This window comes from Drosophila yakuba, chromosome 2L (genome assembly GCF_016746365.2).
Source record: "Drosophila yakuba strain Tai18E2 chromosome 2L, Prin_Dyak_Tai18E2_2.1, whole genome shotgun sequence".
Lineage (NCBI taxonomy): Eukaryota > Metazoa > Arthropoda > Insecta > Diptera > Drosophilidae > Drosophila > Drosophila yakuba.
Genome location: NC_052527.2, coordinates 19999796 through 20027420, shown reverse-complemented (window position 1 = coordinate 20027420; position 27625 = coordinate 19999796). Strand labels below are relative to the sequence as shown.

At 41.6% G+C, this 27625-nt stretch overlaps 1 protein-coding gene and 1 long non-coding RNA gene across 2 annotated transcripts; both read left to right on the top strand.

The window, feature by feature from the left end:
• The first annotated feature begins 1668 nt into the window (after positions 1-1668).
• On the top strand, positions 1669-7395 carry LOC6528999 (serine palmitoyltransferase 2). Its single transcript, XM_002089995.3, has 4 exons — positions 1669-1980; positions 4775-5884; positions 5949-6211; positions 6368-7395. The coding sequence occupies exons 1-4, from the start codon at positions 1771-1773 to the stop codon at positions 6582-6584; spliced, it is 1800 nt and encodes a 599-aa protein (XP_002090031.1). The 5' UTR covers positions 1669-1770; the 3' UTR covers positions 6585-7395.
• An 11427-nt stretch (positions 7396-18822) lies between these two features.
• On the top strand, positions 18823-19778 carry LOC120320748. The gene is made up of 2 exons (XR_005560288.1): positions 18823-19024; positions 19099-19778. It is a non-coding gene; the product is annotated as an uncharacterized LOC120320748 (long non-coding RNA).
• The last annotated feature ends 7847 nt before the right edge of the window (positions 19779-27625 follow it).

Genomic DNA, 27625 nt, shown 5'->3' with positions numbered 1-27625 from the left:
TGCACCATCAGATCAGCGAGATAAGCGTTCAGAATCTTTGACAGAAATTGGCTAGCTTTGAGATACAATGCATTATTCCAGCGCTCTAGGGATTTACCTGGCGGCTTAGAAGTGCAAATGGATGGAAATTAGTAACCATCACAAATAATAAGGTAAGTAATGTGCTAAAATTTAAGATTTTACATTATGGAGCTCCAATGTCAAGGGCTTGCCAAGTAATGTGGAAGAATAATATCTGAATTAACTAAATATATTTATATGTAAGTTAAATAGATCGTCATAATAAAAGTTGCATTCCAGAATGTCCTTACCAAGCTCCATATTGATATTCCTCCATACTGATTGAGCGAATCTTCTCGAAAAGGGTATGTGATTTTCCCGCTGGCTTCGCCGGAGTCTTTGGCGTTCAGGGTGCCGCTGGCGTCGATCGACAATTGGCAATCGGCAATCGGCAATCGGCAATCGCTTGATGAAAACGCGACGTGACCCGCTTTCTGGGCCCGCAGATCAAAGGGCTTCAGCCCTGACAGTAGCACCCACTTTGGGGACTCGGACTCAGGTTGGGTTGCAGTTTTGGCATCTCGGGCTGCGACAATTTGGCAATCATTTGCATATCGATGTGGCGATCGGTGCAGCTTTTGCCGGGGAACGTGATGGCATTTTGCAGAGGCTTCAGCTGCCACAGAGCTTCCAACTCAATTAGAGGCCTAGGCGTCGTTTTCTCGTTGTTTACCCACAGTTGGGATGCGGCGCATACTGAAATCGAAACTGAAATGCGAGTTCAATGTTTTGATTTCGAAATGGGCTTTGAAAATCCTTGAACAGTGTCATTGGCCACACCACCAGATTCATTTACAAAATAGTCGAAATTCTTCCGCAATAAAAAGCGAAGAAAAACAAAAGCCTGCGGTATGGAGATGATCTATTTATTAAGCGAAATCCACTGCCCGAGACGTGTCTCCTTGCGGCGAAGAGTCAACGCACTTCGCTCCTCATGAATTTTACTACGATTGCCGCTTTACGCACTTTTATCTGAATTTCTGTTGCCTAAAATTCTGTTTTCCTCCTTTTCTTTGTGCATTTTAATCTAATTTATTGTTGCTGGCGAGGCGGAATTTTTCTTAGCATAGGTTTTGGGCAGATTTTGAGGCTCAAGGGGAAAATGTTCGATTTGACCAGGAGAAATAGGATTGCTGACGTTCTAAGATTGAAAACTTGTGGTTTCTAATTTGCATTGCAATGTAAAATATATATAAATTTCATTCCAATTCGATTCCCTTAAAAATTATACTTTCTACCACCTTCGAAACTTAAATGTAAATAAATGTGCTTGGGAAACCATTTTAAGTAGAATTTGTAGTCCTCTATTTGAAGTTCATTTATAACGTTCAGTTAGACCTAAATTGATTTGAAAATCTATTTGTTTGGAAAACCAACTTGCCTTTAGCGCCATCTAGCGGTCGGTAGATATACTGTGCAACAAGGCCGTTTAAACTGCTTGCATGGTGGGTTATCCGCTAGCTGTTCTAAAAGCAGTAAACACAATCGCAGGCTTGGTCCCGCCAAGTGTGACCCCCTTCACCCAGCGAGAAAATACCAGAAGTAAGAAGCTCTGTCGTAAAATACCGAAGGTTCGCAGCTCTTCAGTATAACAGCCGCCCGCGCAACTGGCCACACCATTCCAATCAGAAAGAAACCTATTTAAGCAAAACGCATCGATCTCTCCGTAATTTTTGGCCGCAGAGTGAATCGGAAATCGGCAGCGGCATAATGGGCAATTTCGACGGCGATTCTGAAACGGTTTTCGAGCATAACTATGCTCAATCGACGACAAACGAAAACGGAAAAGCGCCGAACGGCAATGGGGTGGCGCACCCCAGTCCCCCGGAAAAACAAGAACTTCTCCGGAAATTCTCGGCACCCGCATACACTGAAATCCGCACGCGACGCTGCCAGCCGAAGACCGCAAACGACGTCCAGGTGAGCAAGGCTTTTCGCTCAGTGTGGGGCGAAACGCGAGTTAAACACTTGCCCGAAACCAAAATAACGAGCCAAAAAGCCATAAAAATTGGCCTAAAATGTGGTTCCATTGCTCGCGCTCACCCTCTCGCTCGCTCTTCCAGCCGGCGAACCATTCATTTTGTGGGAGAGCGAGCGAGAGTGAGAGAGAGCGAGCGAGAGGCGTGCGTCAGCTGGAGAATTTCGGCCCAATTTTTGCTGCCCCTCGCGGCGATTTTCCTCCGCTTTTCCCGCCTCTGGGTCATCCGAGCGCCACAGCTGTTTTCCGCCACTGCAGTGTTTTCTTTTCGCCGCAAGTGCCGGCCATTTGGAGTGTTTTGGCTCCTTTTCGCTCATAGGAACTAACTCGGCGAAGTATCCAACTGTAATAATAGATAAAATCAAATAACAAAAGATGTTTATTTTTTGAAGTCAACTAAAAGTACATATAGTGTTTTGAACAGATCCAATATTATAATTTCAATTAGTCTTTATACCTTCTTTGGATATAGCTATTTACTTGGCATGTTTTTAAGGCAAATCAGTGGTAATATAATATAAGCTAATAACTCTCCGAAAACCCTACTTTGTAGTAATAGTAGTAGTAAGAGTTGTGGTGGAATAGTTACTCTTTTGGATGTGTTCTAAACATCATTGTTTGGTAAGGCAGTCCATTATATTATACTCTGTAATTTAGCCAGTGTCTGTTCTTTGGCACTCCTGCACTCAATCGAAACTTTCCTAGTGGCTGGTGTACGGCCCAAACCCCAAACACCAAATGTACACATGTACACATATACATGAGTACGTAGTTTGGGTGCACAATGTTTGAGGGGATAGCTCCTCAACGCAGGTCTGGTCATAATATTGTCATGCCACGCCATGCCCGGCTCGCCTTATCAGGCCCATTCCACCAATCTTTACGTAAAGCCTCGCAGAATGCGATTCGCTGGTGAATCACTCCGCAGTGCTCCACAATGCTCCGCAATCTCCGAAGGCAGCGGCTTTCGGGTGGGCGTTGATTTGTCGCTGATAAGGTTTTTTGTTAAATTCAGGGCGAGTGAGTAGAGGGCCGAAGAAAATGCTGGAGGGAACACTTAATTCTATTACACATTCATTTTTTATATTTCTCTTCATTTTTTAAAAGGATAGGATGCAAATATAGAGGCATTATTATTATCCTTATCTTGTTATCATTAAGTTATTCCGGTTTAATTCGATCTTTGTACAGAAAGAAAGTTATTATTCGATTACTGAAAACCCCCTTTTCACGATGATTTATAGTAACTAAACATTTCATTATTGGCGGCATCGTATTTCCTTTTCGGAAAGTAGTACGTATTCCATAGAATTTATTTAATAGAAAGGCTCCGTACCATGTCGACAACATATTTATTTCATTAAGTGCTTCATTCAATGGCATCTAAATTTCCTTTCATATATTCAAGCACACGCAAGTAATAATCCATATCTCCACCTTTTCATATCTAACTTTTATCAACTAGACAAGATTACTGCTTACATGATATTTAAGATGAAGGCTTAAATTCAAATCCGTTTCAACGCAATCACTCAACTTTTCATATCTAACTTTTATCAACTCGACGTGATTACTATATGAATGATATGTAGGACTAGGGCTTAAATAAAAAAAGGTTTAAGAATATGAATGCGAAAAAACAATTACATATTGTCTCACAGGTATAACTTCCTAGAATCCCCACAAACGTGGTTTTAACTTTGGCATGCGCTGGCCGATTGTCAGTCGTTATCGTGGATTCCATGGATCCCCAACATATGGAAGTCATTATCTGGATCCCACCCCTTGTCCCCTCCCCAACTATCCTTGTACACATTTTCTGTTTATTTATTTAAGTCGGTTTCGATTTTGATCTTTCTACGGTGGCTTCCAGTTCGTCTGTATACCCTGGTCTATATAACACTGGGACTCCATTAAATAACGCGGCAGCGCGTAACCCACTTGGCTTCTCGCTCCCCTCACTCCACCTCATCGTGTTTATTGAACAAGCCCGGTGGCAAATGATAATAAACACGAAATATTATTGTCGCCGAATCGTTATTGTTATTCGATTAAGCTGGCGTTCAAATACATACTATATATCGCAGTATATATCTGCAGTGTGTTTTGCTCTGTTAATGAGATATGGTCTCCTATGGGATCCTTTGGCCAGCAAAATCAATAGGCAAACGATATGTACACTTGTATGAATAAGTTAATTATAACGCTCTATTTGCTAGCTAGTGAGGTTGAAGTGTGCCAAGTTGGGCACACACATATATATGGCTTCCCCTATATGCCTTTGTGTCTGTCTCTTTTTGTGTGACTTCATGTCGAACTCGGCTCATGTGAGCGGTCGAGCAAATTGTTCACCAGTTATCGTCCGACTATATTTATATGCCTACCTTGCTTATATGGACCTTTCAGTATAATGTTAATTGACTGATGAATTGGCTGGACGCACAGATCGGGAAAACAAGTTGAGATGTGCTATCAACACGGCCCAACTCTGAGTAACATAGAACTTTTCCTAACTTGGCAAAGTTCTTACGACTAGAAACTTATAACCTCAAATAAACAATAAATACAATTGTTTTGATATACATTTGAATGCGGTTGCTGTGTTGATTGCTTCAATGATGTTTATCTGCCCTCCGATGATTGATTTTTAATCGTAGTCGAAGATGCCCTCCGATACCAATAATCAATAAGTTGAGATAGCCAGCCACTAATCATTATTCTCCTCCCCTCTCACAGAGTCCCAGCTCGATCAACTACCATCCGGAAAAGAAGTCCATCCCGAATGGGCATGCCTCCCTTCTGGATCAGGAGTCCAAGCCCAACCAGGCAGAGGGCAAATCTTCGCCGGAGCTGGAACACTTCCAGAAGACCTCCTTTGAGGAGGTTCCTTTGCACACGGCCTGCCTCACCTATCTGGGATTTTACCTATTGATGATCCTGGGCTACATCAACCAGCTGCTCTTCGTGCCCAAAGTGGCGACCGAGAAGGGTCGGGATGGTTATGTGGCCCTCTACGATGCCTTCGAAAGCTTCTACTCGAGGTACGTGTACAGGAGGATCAAGGATTGCTGGAACCGACCCATCTGCAGTGTTCCGGGAGATGAGCTTACCCTTAAGGATCGCGTGACTGATGATTACGGATGGAGTTTCAAGTTTACTGGAACGGAGACACGTTGCTTAAATCTCGGATCCTACAATTACCTGGGATTCGCCGCCGCTACTGGACAATGTGCTGATGATTCAGAGGAAAGTGCCCGCAACTCGGGATTGGCCTACTGCAGCTCCCGCTGTGAGCTTGGTGACAACGAGCAGCTGCAGGAGCTGGAGGCTCTAACTGCCAGATACTTTGGCGTGGAGGATGCTATTGTCTTTGGAATGGGTTTCGCCACAAATGCACTGAACCTTCCCTCGCTGCTGGGACCCAACAGCCTTGTGATCAGTGACGAGAAGAACCATGCCTCCATCATTTTGGGACTGCGTTTGTCCGGTGCCACCACTAAGGTCTTTAAGCACAACAATATGCAGGATCTGGAGCGCGTTCTCCGCCAGGGTGTGTGTTATGGAAATCCCAAAAAGGGCGGTCAGCCATGGGATAAGGTCATGATCTGTGTCGAGGGTATCTTTAGCATGGAAGGCTCCATAGTCCGTTTGCCTGAGGTTATTGCACTGAAAAAGAAATACAAAGCATACTTGTATCTCGATGAAGCTCACAGTGTGGGAGCCATGGGTTCCCGGGGACGAGGAGTTACTGATTACTTTAATGTGGATCCAAAGGATGTGGACATCCTGATGGGCACTTTCACCAAAAGTTTTGGCAGTGCTGGAGGCTATCTGGCTGGATCTAAGGTATGCTTAATTAGCTCCCTCTTCGCATATGCCTTACTAATCAGTAATCTATTGTCCCTCCCAGAAACTGATTGACTTTCTCCGCACCAACAGCCATGCCCACTGCTATGCTGCTTCGATCTCGCCACCCATCGCACAGCAAATCCTTACCTCCATGAAGACCATTATGGGTGAAGATGGCACCGACACTGGACGCAAGAAGATCCACCAGCTGGCCAGGAATACACGTTACTTCCGCCGACGTTTGGCTCAGCTGGGAGTGATCACATACGGTCACGAGGACTCCCCAGTGGTGCCCATGCTGGTGTACCTGTTTTCCAAGATTGGGTATGTAGATACACCTCTACCATAAACTACACCTACCACCATAAACAGAAGAATTATATGCATTAACTTGCACGTAATGGAGCTCTTATATGGGAATATCACAATTAGGTATGCTGTTGATTTCGCTTTTTGATAAACTGTATTTTATCTTTGTAGCGCTGTGGTGCGCACCCTGACGACTCGCCACATTGCCGCGGTGGGAGCTGGATTCCCGGCCACACCCATTATGGAAGGACGCATCCGATTCTGCCTTTCGGCCGCCCACACCAAGGAGCAGCTGGACTTTGCCCTGGAGGCGATAGACGAGATTGCCGATGATCTGGGCCTTAAGTATTCCCGCAAGCTACGCGATCCGAATCCCGTCATTTACTAAAATCACACGCACACACATAGATGTTAAGCTTGGGGAAAAGGTAGCCTTCCCGATTGGTAAACCAAAACAACAACACAGTCCAGATAGTGCTATATCAATCACGAACGGTGGCTTACATTGACCAAGTTTCAGTTGCACTGGGCTTCTATTTATGACTAATTCTCTGGTAAAATGCCTTGAAAGAGAAGATCACTATAGCAACAGAAACAAAACACTACAGCACATAGCTTAAATAATAATATATTATTAATTGTTTAGCATTTACCTCTACGTAGTTGTTATTGTATATGTAAAATCCAATCGTCTTCTTTGGTCAGCTGCTGCATTTTAAGTATTTGTAGAAGAGAAAATGACAGCGCAATGTATTAGGCAAATCAGGTTTTGGTTACTTTTAGAGCTAAGCTAAGGAAAGCCCCTTTTTCGTGGGACAGCCGAGCACCTCGCTTCTACCAATTAAGCATATTAAGCTGAGCCAAATGTAACGTCTAAAGCGTCAGCGATACAATATAAATCACTATTTTGGTAAGTCTTCGAGGGACCCAAAATGTGGGCCAATTTAAGGTCATTGTCAGGAAATATATATGAATAATGATTATGTATTATTGATTTTATTTTTCCACCAAAAAATAAAAAAAACTGTTGCTTTATCTATTACATTTAGTTTGAAAAGATATTTGGAAGTGTGGAAGAAGCTGTTTACTGTAAAGATGCCTAAATGCTGGTATAAACATCTTTCTAAGTTCAATGGTGTAAATATTTATTTAAAAAATATAATTAAAATCTTTTTGTGATGTACCTTATAGACGGAAAACATTTGCCTTGAATTTTACATGAAATTTGACATAACTTATGCGACCTCTACAGTTAATTTACAGGAGTTGAATTTTCGACGCTAACACAACTGTAGATAATTTGTTAGCTTTGGCTGTTATTTTTGAGAAAGTAAGATGTCGTAAATAAACTAAAGCTATTCCCTACACCATTTTAAGGTATGTAAATGGGTGACTAATAAACGATTGTTTTATAAGAAGATAATTAGAGATTGGTTGCGATATTAATTGAATCTAAGTCGATAAGTTGGAGGGTTTCGAAATTAAATAATTCCAATAATTCCAACTCAGACCAAGAGTTTCATTTTGTAGCATTGCTTAGTAAGCTCTTGACCGTTTTCTCCTCCTTTCTTGATTTTAAAATACAGAATAGCCATTTCCAAGGGTCAACAAAATTTAAGTTTATGTAATGGGAATAGCACTTAATTGACAGTTCGACTTTAAACTCGTTCCCACCCAACACGATTTCACACTTAAAGCGTCGAAACCGAACTACCAATCCTTTGAATAACAATTTTCTAATTAACAGTAACTCATGACATCTCTACATCGCTCCCTGTTTTCCTTTTCCGGCGCCGACCACAATGGCAGATAAATTCCAATTGCAATTGTCTCTGCCTTTTAGAAAATTAAGACAAAGGGCGAACACGGATCAGATCGAAGGACACCAAGGGTCGTGAGTGGGTGGCTGGTAAAGAGCTCTGTTGGTTTATGGGCTTAGGCAATACTTTCAATTTTATATTCGGGCAATATTTATTGAGTGTTCTTGTTGAATCTGTGGGGAGTACATGTAAACTGAATTGAATTATTTGCATGGAAGAGAGCAGTCGCTCGTTAAAAGTGCATTTGAATTGCTTTTAAAGTTTGTAACAAGTTGCACTGGGCACTCAAGGAGTTGTACAAAATCGATTAGTAAACTGTTTCTCTTAAATATTATTGCTAAACAATATGACATACACGTATTTTTTTGTGCTTGTAATATTTTACCCCAAACGAGTAGAATCGATAAAAATCAGGTGACAGTGCTGTGATAATTCTGGAAATATACAATCCCTTGGATTGGAAAGTCTAATAGAATGACAAGGCCACATCAGTTTGGACGGGTTAATTTATGTTCTCCGCTCTGTTTACTTTTTCAAGCAGCCAAAATGGAAAATGACAATACACGTCGGTACACACATATTTGTGTATTCTATGCGAGCACGTGTGAGTGGGCGGCTAGGTTGGTTGGGTGGTGCTGCTCTCCCAGCCAACTTGGTGTGAGTAATTGACTACGTGCGTATAAAGTTTGTGCTGGCATTTTACCCGAGTACTGCCAAAGTGGCTGCAACAACAAGGGCAGCCTTTTAGCCTGCCCTTGAGTGTGGTCAAAATTTTTGGGGAGTAGTGTGTGTGTGTGCAATCATAAATATGCATCCTGTTGGCCATTTGTCATGGCTTTTGGCCCGGCCCGATGCCGCAGACAAGAGTTTGCATCTTCAACACCGCAAGTGCCCGAGAACGTAGTCGAGTGTTTTTTTCCAAAGCGTCGTTTAATAGAGATTGATAAGGATATGCAGCCAATAGGGGCCACCGATCGGACTATCGAAAAACATCAGCATTTCTGTGGCCTCAATAGCATGCTTTTATTTTTTGCTTCCTTTTCTGGTCCTTTACAAATTGCTGATGCGATATTCGCGTGCACCTTGTTCATTTTACCACCTGTATGCGTGCTTCACTCGCACACAAAAAACACGTTGAACTGCAAGAAAATCTATAATTTAACGTTGTGAACTTGCCGTTTGTATCTGTAAATAAGCTATATAAAACCCTTTAAGTGGATGCGTTAATAATAATATAACAATCACACTATCCAATCAGTGAGTATTTCTTTGTTCAATATCGATAGATCACTACATTGCTTAATTAATGTTTAAGTTTTAGAAAATAGGATAATATTCCCAATTACGACCAATTTCTTATTTATATTATATTAAGTTTTCAAAGTTTTCTCTTTAAATTCGATCTATTTTTATAGGAATCTTATCTGTAAATAATCTATTTAAACCCTTTTAAGTGGATGCGTTAATAATAATATAAGAATTACAGTTTTAAATCAATAATTAATTGTTTGGGCAATATCAATAAATGTCTAAATTGCTTAGTTATTGTTAATTTTAAAAATAGGATGATAGGATGAATAGGATGATTTTTCCAATTACGAGCAATTTCTTATTTATGTTATTTCTTTTAAGTTTTCTCTTTGAATACGAGCTATTTTGATCGGCATTTTGTGTTGCTTCCTTGGACTCTTAATAGTTGTTCCTAAGCTTACAAGCTCTCGAATACCGCGGTTTTGGCTCACAAATACAATTTTTATGTTTCCGCTTACTTTGCAAAATATGTGAGTAAGGTAAGAACACGCTTGAGTTCTATTTTTCTTTCTCCTTATACACGTATCCCCAGCACGGGAAGTTGTATTTTGTGTGTTTTATAATCTGATAAAATGTTGCAAAAAGTTTCCCCTCGTCAAGCTGGCGCAAAGGGAATTTATGCAATGCGGAAAAATCCAAGTCCGAATCCCATTTGTGAACACTCGAGGCATGCAAATGGCGGCGTGTGAGTTATGCGCATACTTTTGATAGTCACTGTGCGGCTGAAGGGGTTGATTGAGTGGTGTTACACATCCATGCACTTGGCGAAGGAACTGATAACCATACGGCGATCAGAATATGACAGTTAAGCCGATCCTTGAGATTTTCGGATATATTTCGCAGGAAATCGCAAAATACAGATTTAACTTAACTTAACAAAATAAACAAAGGTGAGCTTTGACTTGAACACCTTTTCCTCTAGAAAAATCAATTATACTTCACTCCCTTTTCTTGGCCTCCTGAAATACAGTCTCCTCCTTCGGACCAATTTTGATTCCATCAACTCGGCGCCAGGACATCGCCCATCAAAGTGCAAACAAATTAATCTTCACCCCGTTGGTTGGAGTGGATTGCCAATCTGTTACACGACGCAGGGCGCAGTCAAACACTTCACTTCGGATGCTATTACTTAAGCACATGTTTTATAATACGATTCGCTGGAACGATTTTTCATGGGCAAACGTGTCGCCCTGCTGCTCAGTTATGGAAAAAACTGGGGAACCTGGCGTATAGACGTGGCCAAGGACAATCAGTCATTTGCCATAAAGGCTGGCAATGAGACGTAGTTTGACTTTTGTTGCTGCCAAGGATACGGCTATGGGGATACATGTCTGCACTCGCTTTGTGCCAACACTTTTCGTTCGACACACACGTTAATCAATCACTGCACCCAAGTCCCCCAAAAAGGTAGAGATTTAATCAAGGAATTTTCCGAGATTTCCGCCAGCAAATTTAAATGCCTGCCTGTCGCCGTCCTTGCGCCTTGCTGCGGTGACCGCAAATTAAATTTGCTGTCGAATGCTCTGAAGGACCTGGTAAAGTAAAAGGAAACCCGGGTCCAACCGCAGGTTTCTAATTAATTCCATGGGCAGATAGTAATGACATTCGAATTCTGCAGACACCTTAGCACCTGTCACCAGCACATGCTAAATGTCCTGGCCCACAACTTTCGGCTCGAGTGGCTTTTCCTTGTTGGGCATCATTAAGTTCTGTGTTTTGCGGGCCGGTGACTTCTTGTTAACATTTATGGTTATTGTTTTCTCCAGACAATGTGTGGGCGTGGTCATAGCCTAGTCCCCCAAATAGGCGAGCAGTTTGTTGGCCCGACTTGAAATATCTGCTGGGCCCATTAGATGATAAGTAGGGTCTGAAGTGGTGGTGGTTAAATCTTTTTCTCTAATATCGAATTAAGGTTGTAAGTTTCCAATGATCGATCTACCTCGAAATTGTACAGGAAATGAAAATAGTGAACATATTTTTAAGAACATTTCAAGCAACTGCAAATCAAACTATCTTTAAATCTTTCTTTGCACAAAGACGCTCTTGAAAAATTAATTTACTCAATGCAGCTTAAATTGGTCAGATGTTCGGTAGTTATTTATTCCAATAACTGAAAATAATTGTCATTCGTTGGTCAATAAAGGGTGGACGTGAACATACCGGGTGGCTTTCGGGTATTATCTTTTCGATCCAGCTTAAATCGGGCCTAATTGGATTCCTAGACGACTTTAATTAAACAGGACAAGCTCGGGTATCCGTGAAGAATTGCATTAAAATTGAGAGCACGTCACGTGGCGTATGCGTAATTTGATTATTAATTAAATAGCCAGCCATGAACAACCGGAGGCATTTAAACGGGGGCCAATCGAATTAGGGCAGCAGAGGCGGAGAAATCCGGTCCAGATGCTGAGGCCACAAAAACAATGACCCGTGTTTAATGACAGGCGCAAAGGACAATGGCCGACATATCCTAAGCAGCATCCACAGTGCGCTCTAAGGAGTAATGGGAGGCAAACAAATCAAATGAGATTTATTATGTGACACGCATAAAACGAGGACAATCGCACGGCTTAACGAGCGGAGACACCATGTGAGCAGGACTCCATCCTCCTTGTGAAGTAATGCGGCAGGGCTTCATTCTCCTGGACCATTAAATCAATTGAGTGTAAGATGGCACGCACGAGACTCGGCCATAGCCTCCATCATTTCGTTTCCAGCCAATTCCCGGAAATGCTTTCTAATTAACGCGCCTCATTTAGCAGACGCCTGGCTCGCCACTTGGAGAAATGGCAAAGATCAATCCGCTCCGGTCACACACACTGCTCAAAGTTTAAACCAATAAGTGGGTGTTGTTGGGCTTACTTGGGGCTTAAATTATTTTAGATAGCATTTATTTAAGTTATTGGACAATCAATAATGCTTGAAAATAGGTTTCAACCAGTAATTTATTTACAGTACACACTAAAATTATTTTTCAGTGCAGCATTTTTCTGAAGCCGAGGACGTACAGCATAATTTGATATCAATCAAAGACTAAACTGTCCTCAATCTTGTAGAGCTCGTTGAACATGATCCGTGCAACAACAGCATCGACAGGATTATAGGGCAATTATGTGCAAGTGCTTAGCGCATTTCCCAGCTAATTAGCCATTTGGACAACATGAACTGCTGCAGTTCGGGTGTCCACTGCCAATTGAATACGCAATTGAATGCCCAGCGGGCTTGCCTGCCTGACCTGGTTGGCATCGGAACTGGTGCGGTAGTGGGTGGAAAATGGGGTGTGGAACTGGAGCCCTGCAGCCCCTTCTCTGCTCTCCATACGACATGGCCACCAGAAGCGCGACAGATGACGACGGTGATGCGGGGGACAGAGCCACCTGCCAGGCAATCAAAGGGGAGGCCTAGCACCGTCCCATTGAAAAGCTTCTGCCCGGGGGAGTTTTAATAGCCTTTTGCATTTGGGTTGGGAGAATATTCCCATTGTGAAATCGACAAAGGTATGGAGTCGCCCTTAAGTGCAATTACTGAATGTGCTCTGTCCTGTGAGGGGGAGGAATGTACTCGTACATACGAGTATGAGTATATGGCGAATCCGGCAACACGTGTGAGCTGCTTCGGATCGAATTCCTGTAGCTTGTCGGGAAGCATAAGTAACACAACTGAGCATTTCTCGTTTATTGCCTTTGTAATGGCATTTAATTGAACAGCTTAAATCAGAGCTTGTTAAAGCAGCTAATATCCCAAAATTGTTGTTTTGTTGCAGCATTGCATTACATATCACCGAAATGAAACGAAGCAGTCAGCTGGACCATTAAATATCTGTCATAATATCTGCCAATGTATTTATCTGTCCGCCCAAACGGACAGGCACGCAAATTGTTGTTGGATAAACATCCATCTTAAATATATTATACATAGTTAAGTGAAATTATTTTCGGATAAGCCGGAGAGTCGGAATCGAGTGTTCCCATATGAAAAATAAATCGTAATAAAATTTAAAGGTCTTCCGTCATTTTTCCCACATTTTATCTGGGAAGTATGCAACGCATTTGTATCAAAGGCAACTCGTGAAAGGCAATGGCGAATGCAGCTGGTAGCGACAACTGGCGGAAGTAATAGCAACATAATCGATTTGATGCTGCCTGCTCCTGCTCCTTTATCGTGGCTGCAGTTTGCAGGCTGCGGATGTGGATTCGGATTCGGATTCGGAAGCTTGCTGCTCTTGGCAGGAAGTAATTTTCCAACAGTCACAAATCTGAGAAATATTAAGGTTGCTTATAGCGCAAAGACGCTGGATTTGGATATTGAAAATTGTGGAAGTGCCCAAGCCGATAAGCATTGTTCAGACGGTTTTCCGACTGGGATTACCGAAACATTTGAGTGTATTTAAAGTGGATTTGGCCAAAATGATTTAAGTGCCAGATGTGGGGAAATTTTGATAAAATTCAAGACGAACTACGAAATTTATAAGTAAGACAAATTTCATACTACCAAAAACTTGTCAACACCATTTCTGAGCAAATGTGTGTAAAAAACTACTTGAAAGACAAAGTCGACGCAAATACTGCAAGCTTGAATGTTAAACACAACAGCGACTCCTCTGAATGATGACAGGATGACAGGCCCCGTAAATGGCATCTAACACAAACAGCGAAGAAAATGCTAAAAATTTGCTATAATGCAGAAAGCTGCTATCATTTGTTGGTGTTACTGCTGCCGTTGTAGTGTCATTATTTGCCATAATACCCGCGATGTTGCCGTCATCAGTTTTGTCGCATTTTTGTTAAGCACAAAAATCATATTTTATATTCCTCAAGGCGACCTAGTTGCCCAAGATAACAGCGTGTTTGCTAGAGAAGAGCTCGTGTCCTCCATATTTCCAGGCAACTCAAAGATATTATTAGAGGAGTTTGTTACTTATTTTAACTGAAGTAAAAATATATTCTAAAAATATAATAGAAGGTACAAGTATTAAATCAAAACCTTTCACAGTCACTTTAGTTAAATGTGCTTCAGGCAACGATTAAATGTTTTAGCATCCTTAAAATAAATGTATGTGTATTAATCATTAAATTGTACAGTTCTCCAATACTTAGAATTTTTGGAATATATTTTTGTAACCAGTTTTCAGCTTCTTACTGTCTCTGCCTTTCGCTCATCCCTGGTAAGGACATTAACACGATTTTGTTCACCTGCTGCAGTGTGCCTGGATCTCCGCACCTCCGTTGCTGGTCCGGCTGCCACTTTTACATTTTAACATAATCATAAATTTTTATGCGGCGCGCCGTCTGCAAGGAATGTGCCGCCCATCGTCCTTTGCCTCTCGCCGCTCCGTAGTTACAGTTGCCTAGTTTCGATAGTTGGTCTCTGGCCGGGCATGATGGGTTGAAAAGGCACAGGGACGTTCGTCCTTGCTGCTTACTTGTTGCTCGCACTCAACAAATTGTTTCCCCCCACTGAACCTGGCACCACCGCCGACCTTCTTTCGGGGGTAATCGTAATCGTATTTTGCCCCATCAAGTGTTTCCCTTGAGCTGTTTCCGTTTCTAATACATTTCCCCTTTCGTTCTCGTAGAAAGCACGTTCCTCCATGGCAGGTACAAAGTGGCGTATACGTAATGTCTTCATTTCCATTGTGTGGCGCTGGAGTTGCGTGCGCCAATTTATTTGAAGTTTATGCCAGGAGGGCAAGCTCCGATTTTGTTTGGCGAGCTGCATTTTTCACGCCCATTTCGATTTATTTGACTAAGGCGAAATTAAATTGACATCTAAGAATGTTTCTCGCCATGGAAGGCGCGTAATCTTAGTCAGGAAACGGGTGGAGAGTGTAGGCTAAGGAAGTAAAAGGACATTCTGTGATGGAATTGTTGTTATTTAAGCTAATTAAAACAAAACAAAAGTGGCGTTAACTAAACACAAAGTAATCAACACTTGAAAGTTCTTGGGAATGGTTATAGGCCAAAGAAGAGTTGCTCAAATTAATTGATCAAAATTAAAATTTAAGTTTGAATCCGCTGTAAAAAAAATTATATACACATTATTTCACATCTAGTTTAAAGACATTTTTATTTCAATTTTTATACAAGTACTTTCAATTGCTAATTAAATATTCTATGAAATGTATTTTCAATTTACGCTCTTCTCAGTGCACAATAACATTTAGCCAATTCCCTATAGAATATGAAATTTACAAATTAAATCCGCCGATTTTTTCCTCTTACTCGTTATCAATGAATCTGATTTGATTTCGGTGAAAATAATTTGAAATTATATTTATGATTTAATAGTAATTGATATTTCTGTTTGTGGGCTGCGATTTTCATTTTGTTTCGTGAAAAACCAATTAAGCTGCAAGTGCGCAAGCCAAAGTGAAACAAACATAAATACAAATCGGTTTATGTTTGATAACCCAATTTAATAATTATGTAAATGCATGCGTTAATATTTCGTAATTGCATTTCGGGCCCACAATTTAAGAGCTTAGGCCAGCTGGACCATCGCATCGAGTCCAGGAAAGTTTTTTGTCTACTTGGCTGTGGTAAGTGCCACAAGCGTCTGGCTGTTTGTTTTCTGCAATTGCTGGAGTCTGGGCAACTTTTGCGGCCGACTCAACTTTTATGCTGGCGCCGCCAACAGACGACACACACCGAAATACATTTTCGCTTAATTCAAAAATTCTATAAATTGTGTAGCGTTTATAAATTGCGTTAAAAGTTCTTCCCAATGCCGGGACTTTCCGCCATTCGCCATTTGCCATGCGATGCACGTAGCGCCAACTCCCGGAAAGTTGGGGTATGGGATTTCGAATTGGGTTCGGTGGTACGACTATCTTCCGCTGTCGCTGATTTCTGGGAGAGACTTTTACACGTGGTTTTATGTGGGGATACTGGTTCCTGAATCCGAATTCATCGTGAAATTTGGTCAAAAGAAATGATACTGAATGCATATTCAATAAGAGACTTTATTATATTGAAGTCCTCTTTTACATCATTGTTGCTTAAGTTATCTTTAATCAAATAATACTGCAGTTATTTGATCTCAAGACCTGATATTAAAATGTTGCATTTTTTGCAGATTTCAAATCGCAGAACACCCACTTCCGACTTCCTCTACCACTGACACACTCGCCCGCTTACATATCCACTCCGTTAACTATCTCACTTTGCATTCAAAGAACGTTTAGCAATTATTTCATTTCGAGGAGGAGGTTTAAATGTCTCGCCCTCGAACTGCTGGCGATGGAAAGTTTTGCGAAATGATTTCGAGTGCATTAAATCGGTTGGCTTGCAACAAATGCGACTAATTAAAATGTGGACAGGGCGAGGGGTGCTTGGAAAGTTCTCCGCATCAGCCAAAAGACGAAGTTGTACTGTGACTTTCTGCCGCCGTTGTTGTTTAGCTGCTAAACTGTTGAGCCCGGGTCCTAGGCGCAGATCCTGGAATCCTAATGACGGGTGAACACCTCGCGGTAGGTGAGCCGTTTGGAAAGGGAGATGAGGATCTACAAGTTTTTGCTAAAGCGTTTCGCGCATTTTGCTAAAATAATTATCCATTTTTGCGAAATTCAAAGCGGCAATACTTCAACTTTTAGTTTTCAAACTTAAAACGAATTAAATAGCACAGGCCGCAGAAAGAAGCTTTCAGTTGGAATGGAGAAAATGCTGTTAGGAAGTGAAAAAGCCGCAAAAGAGTTCAGGCGTCAAGGAGAGATAAACGGTGAAAGGATAAGCAATTTTCACAGATTATTTATTCTCCGCATAAAAAGCAATTAAAAATAACATCTTTATATTTTTTACTTCTTTTTCTACTTTTAGCACGCATAAACTTCAAATAGTTTGCCGACATTTGTGATAAAAAACTTTAGTGGTGGGATATAACTTTTGTTATCGCACAAAAAACAAAATATAAGGAACATAGTTTTTGGTTGTATAATATTTTTCCATGAATAATTGAATAGAAAACTTTAACATTCATTTAAGTTTTCTTTTGAAATGTCGTAGTATTTCCAAACCAATAATTTGTAGTGCTTAGTTACGCAGGATGCAATGTCAATTAACTTTATGTGTCAGCCCGCCCACAGTGCGAAATGTGTACTAATTTCCGGCTTCATTACGCTTAGAACCATTAGGAAAACTTGTGAAGTGAATTCCCGTTCCGCAAGAAAACCTCTTCGCCCTCCTTCATTAGTAGGAATATTCCGCATCTCTCGGCGTCCTCTCAATGCACTTGGATCGACTTACTCGACTGGGATGATTGAAAACGCATTAGCCGGGAAGAGTCGTGAAACTGTTGCCTAATCAAACATGGAATCGTCTAATCCTGCGGCATGCAAATGAGTGACACTCATAATTAGAGTTGCGCACTTGCGGAGCCACTCGAAATGCGATTTTAAACGGCGTTGACATCGATTTATGCCTTAAAGTTGGCCCCTGCCAACCGCAGCAGCTCGTCGAAAATTTATAGTTCGCAAGTTTACTGCGGTGGTCAGACATCAGCTGGTTTATCTCCGACCGGGTCGGAATGGGTCGGGTCCTTTGGTTTGTTCAGTCCGGCTCAGTCCTGTTCTGGCTTGGCTTGGTTTGGGAAAACACAACCGAGCAGGCAAGTGCAAGTGAAAAATGAAATAACTACTTAAACAAACCGGCGAGGAAAGCGGGAAGTCTGTGCAGCGAAAATGGGAAGGGAAATTAGTAGAGCTTTTAGAGAGGCACAGAGAAGATGCCCTTATTTTCAAAATAACAATAATGATGGGAAATCTAAATAAACTTAAGTATTAAATTATTAAGCTAGAACTATTAAAATATTATAGTGACCAATGTCCCTTGATACCAATATATCATATATTCAACTTAATATGTGTAGAGCTTTGATAACATTATTAAAAACTGTAATAATATCCGGCCTACTAGGGTCAGCAGCTGAGCATCTATAGTCTCAGTAAGGGTATGATGATATAACGTCTTGACCGTAATGCTCTTGACTGTCCTCCGGAATTGAAGGAGACAAACACTCGGATCTTTTCAAAGTGCAGCAGTAGCAGGAGAGCTTGAGAACCCGAGAGAAAGCAGAAGGAGGAGGAAGGAAGCTGACCGGCAAACGCAAACAAACTTGAAGTGCGAACTGGTCAATAGTCTGAAATAACAACAAGACAATAACACTGGCAATAACTTGTGCCACTCGAAAGGGCCGAGGAGCAGGCAGAAGTTCCCTCCGGGCGGTTGGTCAAGTACTTGGCAGCTGGCCCCAGGGCTCTTAATTAATTTTTATGAATTGCACCGAATTTGCCACAGCAGACGCTCGTTTTTTGGCAAGTGTTTTCGCCACAAGAACAATACAATGGATCCTCCAGTCAATTGGCTAGACGATGACGAAGTGTCGGAGGTTGCATTTAAATAGCCCGCTTGGGTAATTTTCCGGCTGAGTTGGCCAGTAGATAAATGTAAAATGAAATGACTTTCGCTATTACAAATATTCTGAAATAAATGAATTGTCAAATTCTATTTATATTTTGTGTTAATTAAGTTACCTTTTTATAAGATTATTTTATTATATACAATATAGTGACATTACATCCAAAGCAGAGAAGCACATCGCTTGGTTTAGTATCTAGATATACTTCATCAGCAGCTATCCCTTGCAATCTTTGCACTATCTACCTGCTCCATTTTCAATGCCGGAACGATTAACTAAACTGTGTGTAAGTGGACTGTCCGCAGCAGTTTGCGTTGATGCCGCGATAAATCCCAGCAGTGCCACATTTCTTTCAACCAGGTCGATGGGCGAGTCCAGGATCCCAGGACTCCTGGCACATTGTGCTTAATCGCGCCAATCCGATGCGGCGGGTTAAGGTGTAATTATGTGAGGCATTCGCCCGGCTCATATCTGGCGGCCCTATCTTGGTCAGGTGGCAGCCAGGTGGCTGCCCAAGAAGGCAACAATAAATTATTTCATTGCTGACCACAAACAACTCCACTTGCTGCTCTCACGTCCGCCATAAGCGCCGCGTAAAAATAGCTTGAAATATGTAATTTTCCGGTTCAATTACAGCGCCAGTGGTGGTTAGTGGTTACCTTTCGAGAGGATTGGGGCTGGGTCTTGGTTTTGGTGCAGGTGCTGGTGCTGGTTATGGACCTGGTCCTGTTCTTTTTCCTGCCACTCTGGTGCCGCGCACATCCGCATCCAAGATGCATGTCCGCCGATAAGGTCACTCTGCCGGTCTCTCAACTCGGCGATGTGCGGTCAGGATAGACTCCGTAATTTGTAGTAAATCTCTGGGGCAACGAGTCTTTTCTGACACTTTGAATAGATCCCACCCACACACATGCAGACCAACACATAGAAACACGCTGCGGTTGTTTCGGGAGATTTTGAAAAATTCATTTGCTGCGTGCCGTCAGGAAGAGATGGAATCCAATTTTGGGTAGCAAATAAACGAAAATTTAATATTGAAATTGTATTTGAGTTTGAGTTTAGGGAGATCTTGGATGGCAAGCATTTAAGTAAATAGGGGAAATCAACAAAATTCCAGTCACAAATATGCTGTTCGATGGAATCCAATATCCAATATCGTAAAAAATAAAATCAATGCAGCTGTCAGTCCGGCATAGGATATAGATATGGAGTGGGCCTTAGAGTTAAGCAACTCTACAGTTGGGGCAAAAATGCTGTCAGCCGAGTAAATTTTAAACATCGCACGTGGCCATAAAAACCAGGCTAACAAATGTGCCCGGCGTCGTGTGGGTCTGCAGAACGGGAAACTGGGAGGTGGCACTGCATTTTAGCGCCATATTTTATGCACACTTAGAGTCACACACAGAACCAAGAATCCGAGGACGCAGGACACCGAGTGCTGCAGTGTCAAAGGCAATGCAGGCAAAGATAAAGAACCAAAGGAGCGAAGGAGCGAAGAGTGGCTCGAAAACAAAAGGTTAAACACTTTTTTCAACCCAGAGAGAAAATGGAATTGGTAAAGTATGGGAACCGCTCGAAAAACGGAATTGGGTTGAGCAAGTGCCACGGACTCGCACAACAGTGCGTATAATGAATATTAATAAATGCGTGGCGGCATTACTTTCCCGCCTTGTGCTGCCAATTGCCAATTAACAGCTCAGAGACGGGCAGACAAGACAGTTTGCGAGGAGCCCGGCCTAATTGAATTTTAATTAATTAACAATGTTTGAGGGGTCGCCAAGTGTCGAAATATTGGCCTGGAATGACGGCCATCCGGCGGGCCTAATGAAAATCTGATGGGAAATGCCGAGAATGCAACACATTGCCGAAAATATGTCACACAGTGGGGAGCTTGTTGTAATTGTTGTTCAATATGCCACATCACTTTCGGCTCATTAATCACTTGGCCATTTTCATTAGAGACCAATTATTTTCGGGCCAGTGAAATATTCTTTATAAACTTAATGGCCAATAAATTGTTCAATGGGAGGAAGCTGAAAAACAGAGTTTTCTTTGTGTTAACAAATGAATAACGAAATGATTTGAGGGGTTAGTTAGTTAAGAATCGGATGGATGATATAAGTCTTAAAATCGGAATAGCTACCTTATCGAATTAAGCAACAAAGTCCTAAATTTGTATACAATGTACGACTTTTTTTATAATATTCATGATCTATATCATGATCTAATATTCATATCATGATGCCTTTAATGTTCTAAAAATTGAGGAATGTCCGAAATTAGCTATAGCTTACTAAAAGCTGCATAAAACAAAGACTTACCAATCCCTGCAGGGCTTCGGTTTTATGTTTCACAACTGTCTGGGCAATCTGCAAACTGATTTTAAAGTTTTCGCCTGGCTTACAGACATTTTCTCACTTTCCCGGCTCAAAGTCGAGACAACGTGGCCGTTCAATTGGAAAGTTGTATGGAAATGTGTTTCCAAACTGCAGCCGCTTCCCATCCCATCATCGAATTTGGCGGCATGTGAGGCACGTTCGCGAGATGTCGCTTTTGGCCATTTCGGTGCCATTTCGATGCCATTCTGTATGGCTGCTGACAATTATCGATCAGTTCAGCCAGCTGCAGGATAAGGGAGGGGTGAAGGGCGGGAACCATGCACAATGGCCGAGCTTAAATGGGACATCGCATCCTTGGCCTCATTTGCATAAATGACGCGAACATCCCGCATGTTTCTGGGCCCTGAACGAGCCATTTATATGTGCATATGCAGAGAGCACAGGAAGGGGCGGGAAACAGCCATCAATGGCCAGGGGTCCCTTTTCCCCGATTGCTGCAACAATTGTTGCATTAAGAGTCCTTCAGCAATTTGCGGGAAAACTGCGTAAAATGTTTCAGGGTCTTTTCATGACAACGCAGGGTTAAGAGCCTAAATCAGGACCTTCAAATGAAATGTCTTCATTAAATTAAGCTGGGCCAAATTAAAATGCTCCGCTGACGAGAACGTAGCAAGAAATATAAGTCCTGGCCAGTGTAATTGCCAAGTGTTTTATTGCCAAATTTTCGGAGCACTAAGTTGCCTCCGCCTCCGCATTCGCCGTCCTCTAACGTCGAACATTTGTCAAGGACTCGACTTTGCCTCCTTTTCGTGATCATAAATTCTCGGCTCCCTTGACTTTTCGCGCGGAATTCATTAGTTTGTTCTGTGTCTGTGCTCAGCTGTGGGCCAAATTAAATTACGTTTAATTACTTGGCCCCGGCTCATAACTTGGGCCAGCTCTACAGAATGCCTTCCGCTGATAAAGTCTGGGACCAGTCCATATGTTTTTCCGGCCTGTCATCGTTAGACAAATGTCCCCAAATGCCTTCGTTCGGAGAACCCTTGAAGATATTGGGCATTCGGAGAGGAAAGTGCATCTGCAGTCAGAGGCTAAGGCATCTGCAGCTGAGTTGGCCCAATCACTTTTGGCCAACAGAAGTGGTCGTCGAAAAGTGCCCTCTGTCTGCTGCCGACATCTGAAAAATATTTTTGTTGATTCTCGAGTGGCGACAGCCGTCCAAAACCGAGATAAGATGCGTCCTTGAGAAGGACGAGCTGGGACCAGATAAGTTTACGTAAGGTATGGGTGCCAAACAACGACAAAGGCTAATACAAATGCAGGCCAGATGTACTTCAGACTCAAGTGTACATTGAATTTTTCGCGGAGGTCTACCATTTTGGGATGAATTGAAATATCTATATGGTCTTACACAGTTTTAAATACTATGACACTTTCATCTTTTCCCTAATCAGTGGTCAAGCCATACATTCAATTAAACAATATTCCTAGAACGTTCCCCCCAAGCTTTTAAATTTCGCATTGGCGAAATTGATTTAAACATTTTAAATAGCACTTTTCTGTTCCCTATGGTGGAATGAACTTTTGACAACCATTTTCCCGACTGAAGTTGCAGTCAACTTTCTAATTACCTGAACTCCGCTGTAAATTTCCACAACTCAAATCCTTTTGCCGATAGCCTTTGTTTCTATTTGGCTTTGGCCCAAACAGAACCAAAAATAAAGTTGGCCAATTTCTGGCTCAGGCACTCGATACCCAAATTGATGTTAAATGGCAAACTATAAAAATAAATCAGTGCGAGTAAGTTTGCCTTTCGATGCGGGGGCATGGCCTCAATTAATTTCAAGTGGGGGTGGGGCGAAAGCAAAAGTTTTCCCGTTTTGTTAGTTTTTAAATAATTTTCCCAAATTTTAATTGAACCCAGCGAGCATGAAGCGCTTTTAAAGCTAGCTTCGGCAGCAGCTGCGATCCGCGCTTCACTCAACCGATTTGCAGTAAATAACTTTCGCTGGTCGGTCCTTCGTCTTTTTTACCATTTTCCCGGCCCGTTGATGTGTGTGGCTGACCGCAGCATGTGGCCGCCGGTCGCGTTCTTTCTCGCTTTTCTTTTTGGGATGTTTCCACATTCATCGCACACGCATATAAATAACAAAGCGAGCAGGAAAAACAACAAATGGCCGACCAACGGCAAACGCAAACGTGGCCAAAAGGCAGCAAGTGTAACTAATATATCAGCGCAGGCCACTCGGCAAAAAATAAATAAGCGCAATCAATCTACATATGTAGTTGAAACAATAATAGCACTAACGATAGGTCAGTCAGGGGAACTCTGCTAGTACATTAACCTTTATAAGCTCCATTCCATTCCATAAAAAACAGCATATATTTAGTAGGAATATAAAACACATATGTAGAAGTTACTCTCTTATTTTGTTGGTAAATTCAACGAATTATTTAAAACGGATAAAATTGAAAAATAGTTGCCAGGACAAGTATAACAGGTCAACACATCCGAAGAAAAAAGAAACTAAAAAGTTACTTAATAAATTTATTAATAATTCACCGTATCCATGAGTTGGTTACATAAAAGTATCTGAAACCCAACTGATGTGCCAATAACTAATCAATTTTTGTATAAACAATGAATACCGTTGCTTAAAAGTATTTGCAGAGTTGATTTTCGGAAAAAGCCCGATACATACTGATCCAAGTAAATATAATATATAGACTTTTAGTGTATAGAACACATCAATTATAAAATTAAACCCTTTGCGGTTTTTGGTCCATTCTCCTGCATATTTAGCACTGCACGCTATCCAATATTGATTTAACTTTAAATATGTCTGTATTTCAACATTGATTGAAGTCAACACCAAACTCACATTTCATTCGTTCGGTTGCAAATATTTGTGCTTTTCTCGTGGCAATTATTAAACTTAATCAAATGAAAACCGCGCGCTGAACCTCAATTAACTCAACTATAAAAATCATTTGCGGTCATTTCGCGTTGGCAAAACAGAATCAATACCAAAAAAAGAAAAAAATGAAAATAAACGAAAAAAAATCAAATCGAGACGGATCGATCGCATTATATATAAACGTGCGAGCACGATATTTATCCACATGTGTAAACAGTTTTTTCAGGAAGGTGAGTGGCTCCAGTGATATGTTGACCGCAAATTTATATCGACTTTGCCAGGACTATTCGCACTCGTTCACATTGAAATATTAATGCGATTTACATTTGTAATTATGTGTACAATATTTTAATTTGCATAATTTAGTAACATGTGTGGCCGGCCAGAAACGACAGGTGAACTGGCAAGGGTCCGCCGCTGCTGACCTCCCCGACCAACGACGATTTCAGTCAAATTAATTTGCAATAGCTTCGCTTCGTTCGTTTCGTTTCGCATTTCCAGATTTGCCAGATTGAAAAACTTCTGCTAACCAGACAATACCAAAGAGCAGGGAATAGAATCGCCGACCAAGTGGGCAAGGGGAAGGTAATGAAGCATTTGCTCTGGACGGCAATTGAAATGTTTATCCTCGAGTACGCAAATCCAATTGCCAAACGAAAATCAGATGCAATGCATTTGCATTGTGCCAGCCGACAGAGATGAGAAACTTTTTAAAATGGATGGGCTTTGTCATAAATTATTTGAGAGTCTTGAGATTATCCAATGGAATTTATTTTAGCCAATATAAGGCTTAATATGGTGAACTTTAGTATTTAATCACTCGTTTTTACAATTAACACAAGTCACAATAAAATATATATAAGTAATATGTAATGCGCGGAGAAAGAACGAAAAATATGTAATTTTGGGAAATCAAGTTTAATCGTTTTTTAAATACTAATCGACCCAATAGGGTAACTTTAAAATTGTGTCCTTTTTTGTTTCATAGTACAGTATCGGGATCAAATTGTTTAAGGAGAAAAGGGTATTAAGCCTTAAACACAACACCATTTCCCGATCAGCTTTGCTTTTCCTGCACAGACATTTTGCAGTCCGACTTGCCCTGTTTTGGTACGCCCCCGGCACTGGCAATTCATGCGAAACATTTTGCATGCTCAAAAGTTGCATTTTTGCTCAATAAAATCGCAATAAAGGCGATGGAGGGGATAAACTGGACATGCGAATCGCTTCGGACTCCGATATCCTTTGTTATTCTGCTAGGCAAAACATTTGCTCAGAGGATGTGCCAGGATACGGGTATTCCCATTCATACGGCATGAGCAATTGATTCGCAGGCACTCGAACGGATGATCGAATTAGGGCCAAGACCAGGATCCGCCCGGCGGACCAAGGACTAAGGAGCTGGAAGCCTGCAGGCAAGTACTAAGGACTTTGCATGGCCAGCTGTCCGGCTGCCACTTTGGCTGCCCTCTTGAGTGACAAATTAGCCACTTTGGGGCTTGTAATTCCCGCCGTCGGAGGCGACAACAAGAAATGACCGCAATTTGCGCCGGCCGCCGAGTGATTGGTGAGCCTTTCCAGCGGACAAGGATCCTGCGCCGTACTCACCTACAAAACGGAATAAAGATGCTCCACGCCAACAACAAAGACAGCTAACCAGCCAGCCAAGCAGGCAATGACAGTTATAAATAGCCAAGTAAAATTGTCAAGGGGCCGAAGGTGACAGACGGAACCTACACACAAAAAAAGGAAATTAAACTACAAATTCATTGTTATCAGATTGCAAAAATATTATGTCTTTATGTATAAGTTCACAAACGGAAAGTAAGCCGCCAGGTATATCTTCGTCTTATTTGAGTTCATTAGTTACTATTATAACTAAAAAAATGATTCGTTTTAAATTATACAAGAAGCACTTGGATTGGACATATTGCCATTTATAAGTAGGTTTACATTCTGTAATTACCACTAAATTTAATGTGTTTTTAAGACAATTATTTTTTATTGTGTAGTGAAAAGTGGCGGCAGCAGGACACGATTTTTGCTCTTGTTGTTTGCTTCTTTCGCCGCACACAAAACTTCCAGTTTATTCAAAGTTACAGGACACGCCGTCCCGGCAACCAGGACATATTTTCCATGGCAACTGGGTCCCTTCGTGTTCGCTGCACTGTCAGCATCATTATGGCTAATAAACATTGCCATTTGCGGCTGGCCAACACAGCGAGATTCAAGAGGAGAGGACGAGTGCAGGTCGGAAAGGGTCTTTCGTCACCCGGGAACTCAAACAGGAGGTGAAAGTTACGCTACTTATGGGCAAAGTTTCACTTAATGATCAATGAAAGTTTCAGGAGAGTCAGTAGAACTGCAAGTGGGTAAAGGTCTTCAAAAGAAACAAATGACCAACATTCTTAAAGATAATATTTATGTAAATCAACTTCCGCGCATTACTGCAAGTCATTCAGGTATCTCTTACTGTTACCTCATTGCGATAATATTTAAATCTACTTCCCAATTAAGTCTGCATTTTAAACCTCTAAGCCTCAGCACATGTTTTATAAATTGTTTCTTATTTTTCCTTACCTCATGGCTGACTTAGCTTTTTAAGTCAAAATAAGAATAAGGCCAAAAAGTCAACGGTTAAAGTGCATCGGATTGCCAAAGAGCCATGATTACCATGCAGAGCTCTAACTTTCCTGATGAATTACCTGCTAATTTATCACCTGGATTTTTGTGATCCTTGTGCAGATGGAGGCCCAGAGCACTCGCCTTAGTTATTATTTTCCATTCAGAATTGAGGTACCAGAATTCGAGTCTTCATCCTTGCCACATGCTCATGCATCAAGTGTGGGCAGACCTGCAAATTGTTTGTAAATAAACTGGGCGAGAGTCTGGGCATAATGCATTGAGTATCTGAACGCATAAACAAGAGCACATAGACAAGAGCAGCTTAAGACCATGTTTATGCATAAACAAATTAAGTTTTCAAAGGCAAGATCCCAAATGGAAGGAGGAGTCGAAAGCAGCAGCTGATGCAGCAACTTTCTCTATGGATTTCACCTTATAAGCCCCCTTAAAACCTCCCCCTTAAAATCTCCCGCTTATATCTCTGTTATATCTCCCCATTTACTCGCATTTTGTCTCTATATATTAATAGCAAAAGGTGAGTGGTTCAGACTAGACAAGCTGGCTAAGCGGATGCTGCTTGCTAGATGCTAAAACTTGCCCAGACCCGTCAGCTTCTAATTAATTATGAAAAGTGCCACGCCCACGCCACACGAAACACCCACAAAAATACACACACTTGCCGTGAGCTTTGGCTGGTTTATGGAGCGCGAAAAAATATAAAAGTTCACAAAGACGGGCAAGAAAAGTATTAAAATTTATTCGAATGATACGACTACAAAATATCCTATAGAGCGCTAAAATAAAAACGTTCTCTCAATTCTTTAGATTACAAACAACTATGAAGACTATAGATAAACATTTTTGTTTACCCCTTTGATGTACCCATTTTAAAACAGGGTATTCGGGTTCTGCAGGCCAAGCTAGGCTATTTGGTGGTGTAAAAAAGCCCGATCCGCGCACAGAAGCCGCTCCACTTAACGGATACCCAGCACCCAACACATTCTG

Coding starts and splice junctions, on each gene's coding strand:
- LOC6528999 (XM_002089995.3), top strand. CDS start 1,771: ATGGGCAATTTCGACGGCGATTCTGAAACGGTTTTCGAGCATAACTAT. Junction 5,885..5,948: donor GCTATCTGGCTGGATCTAAG/GTATGCTTAATT, acceptor TGTCCCTCCCAG/AAACTGATTGACTTTCTCCG. Junction 6,212..6,367: donor TACCTGTTTTCCAAGATTGG/GTATGTAGATAC, acceptor TTATCTTTGTAG/CGCTGTGGTGCGCACCCTGA.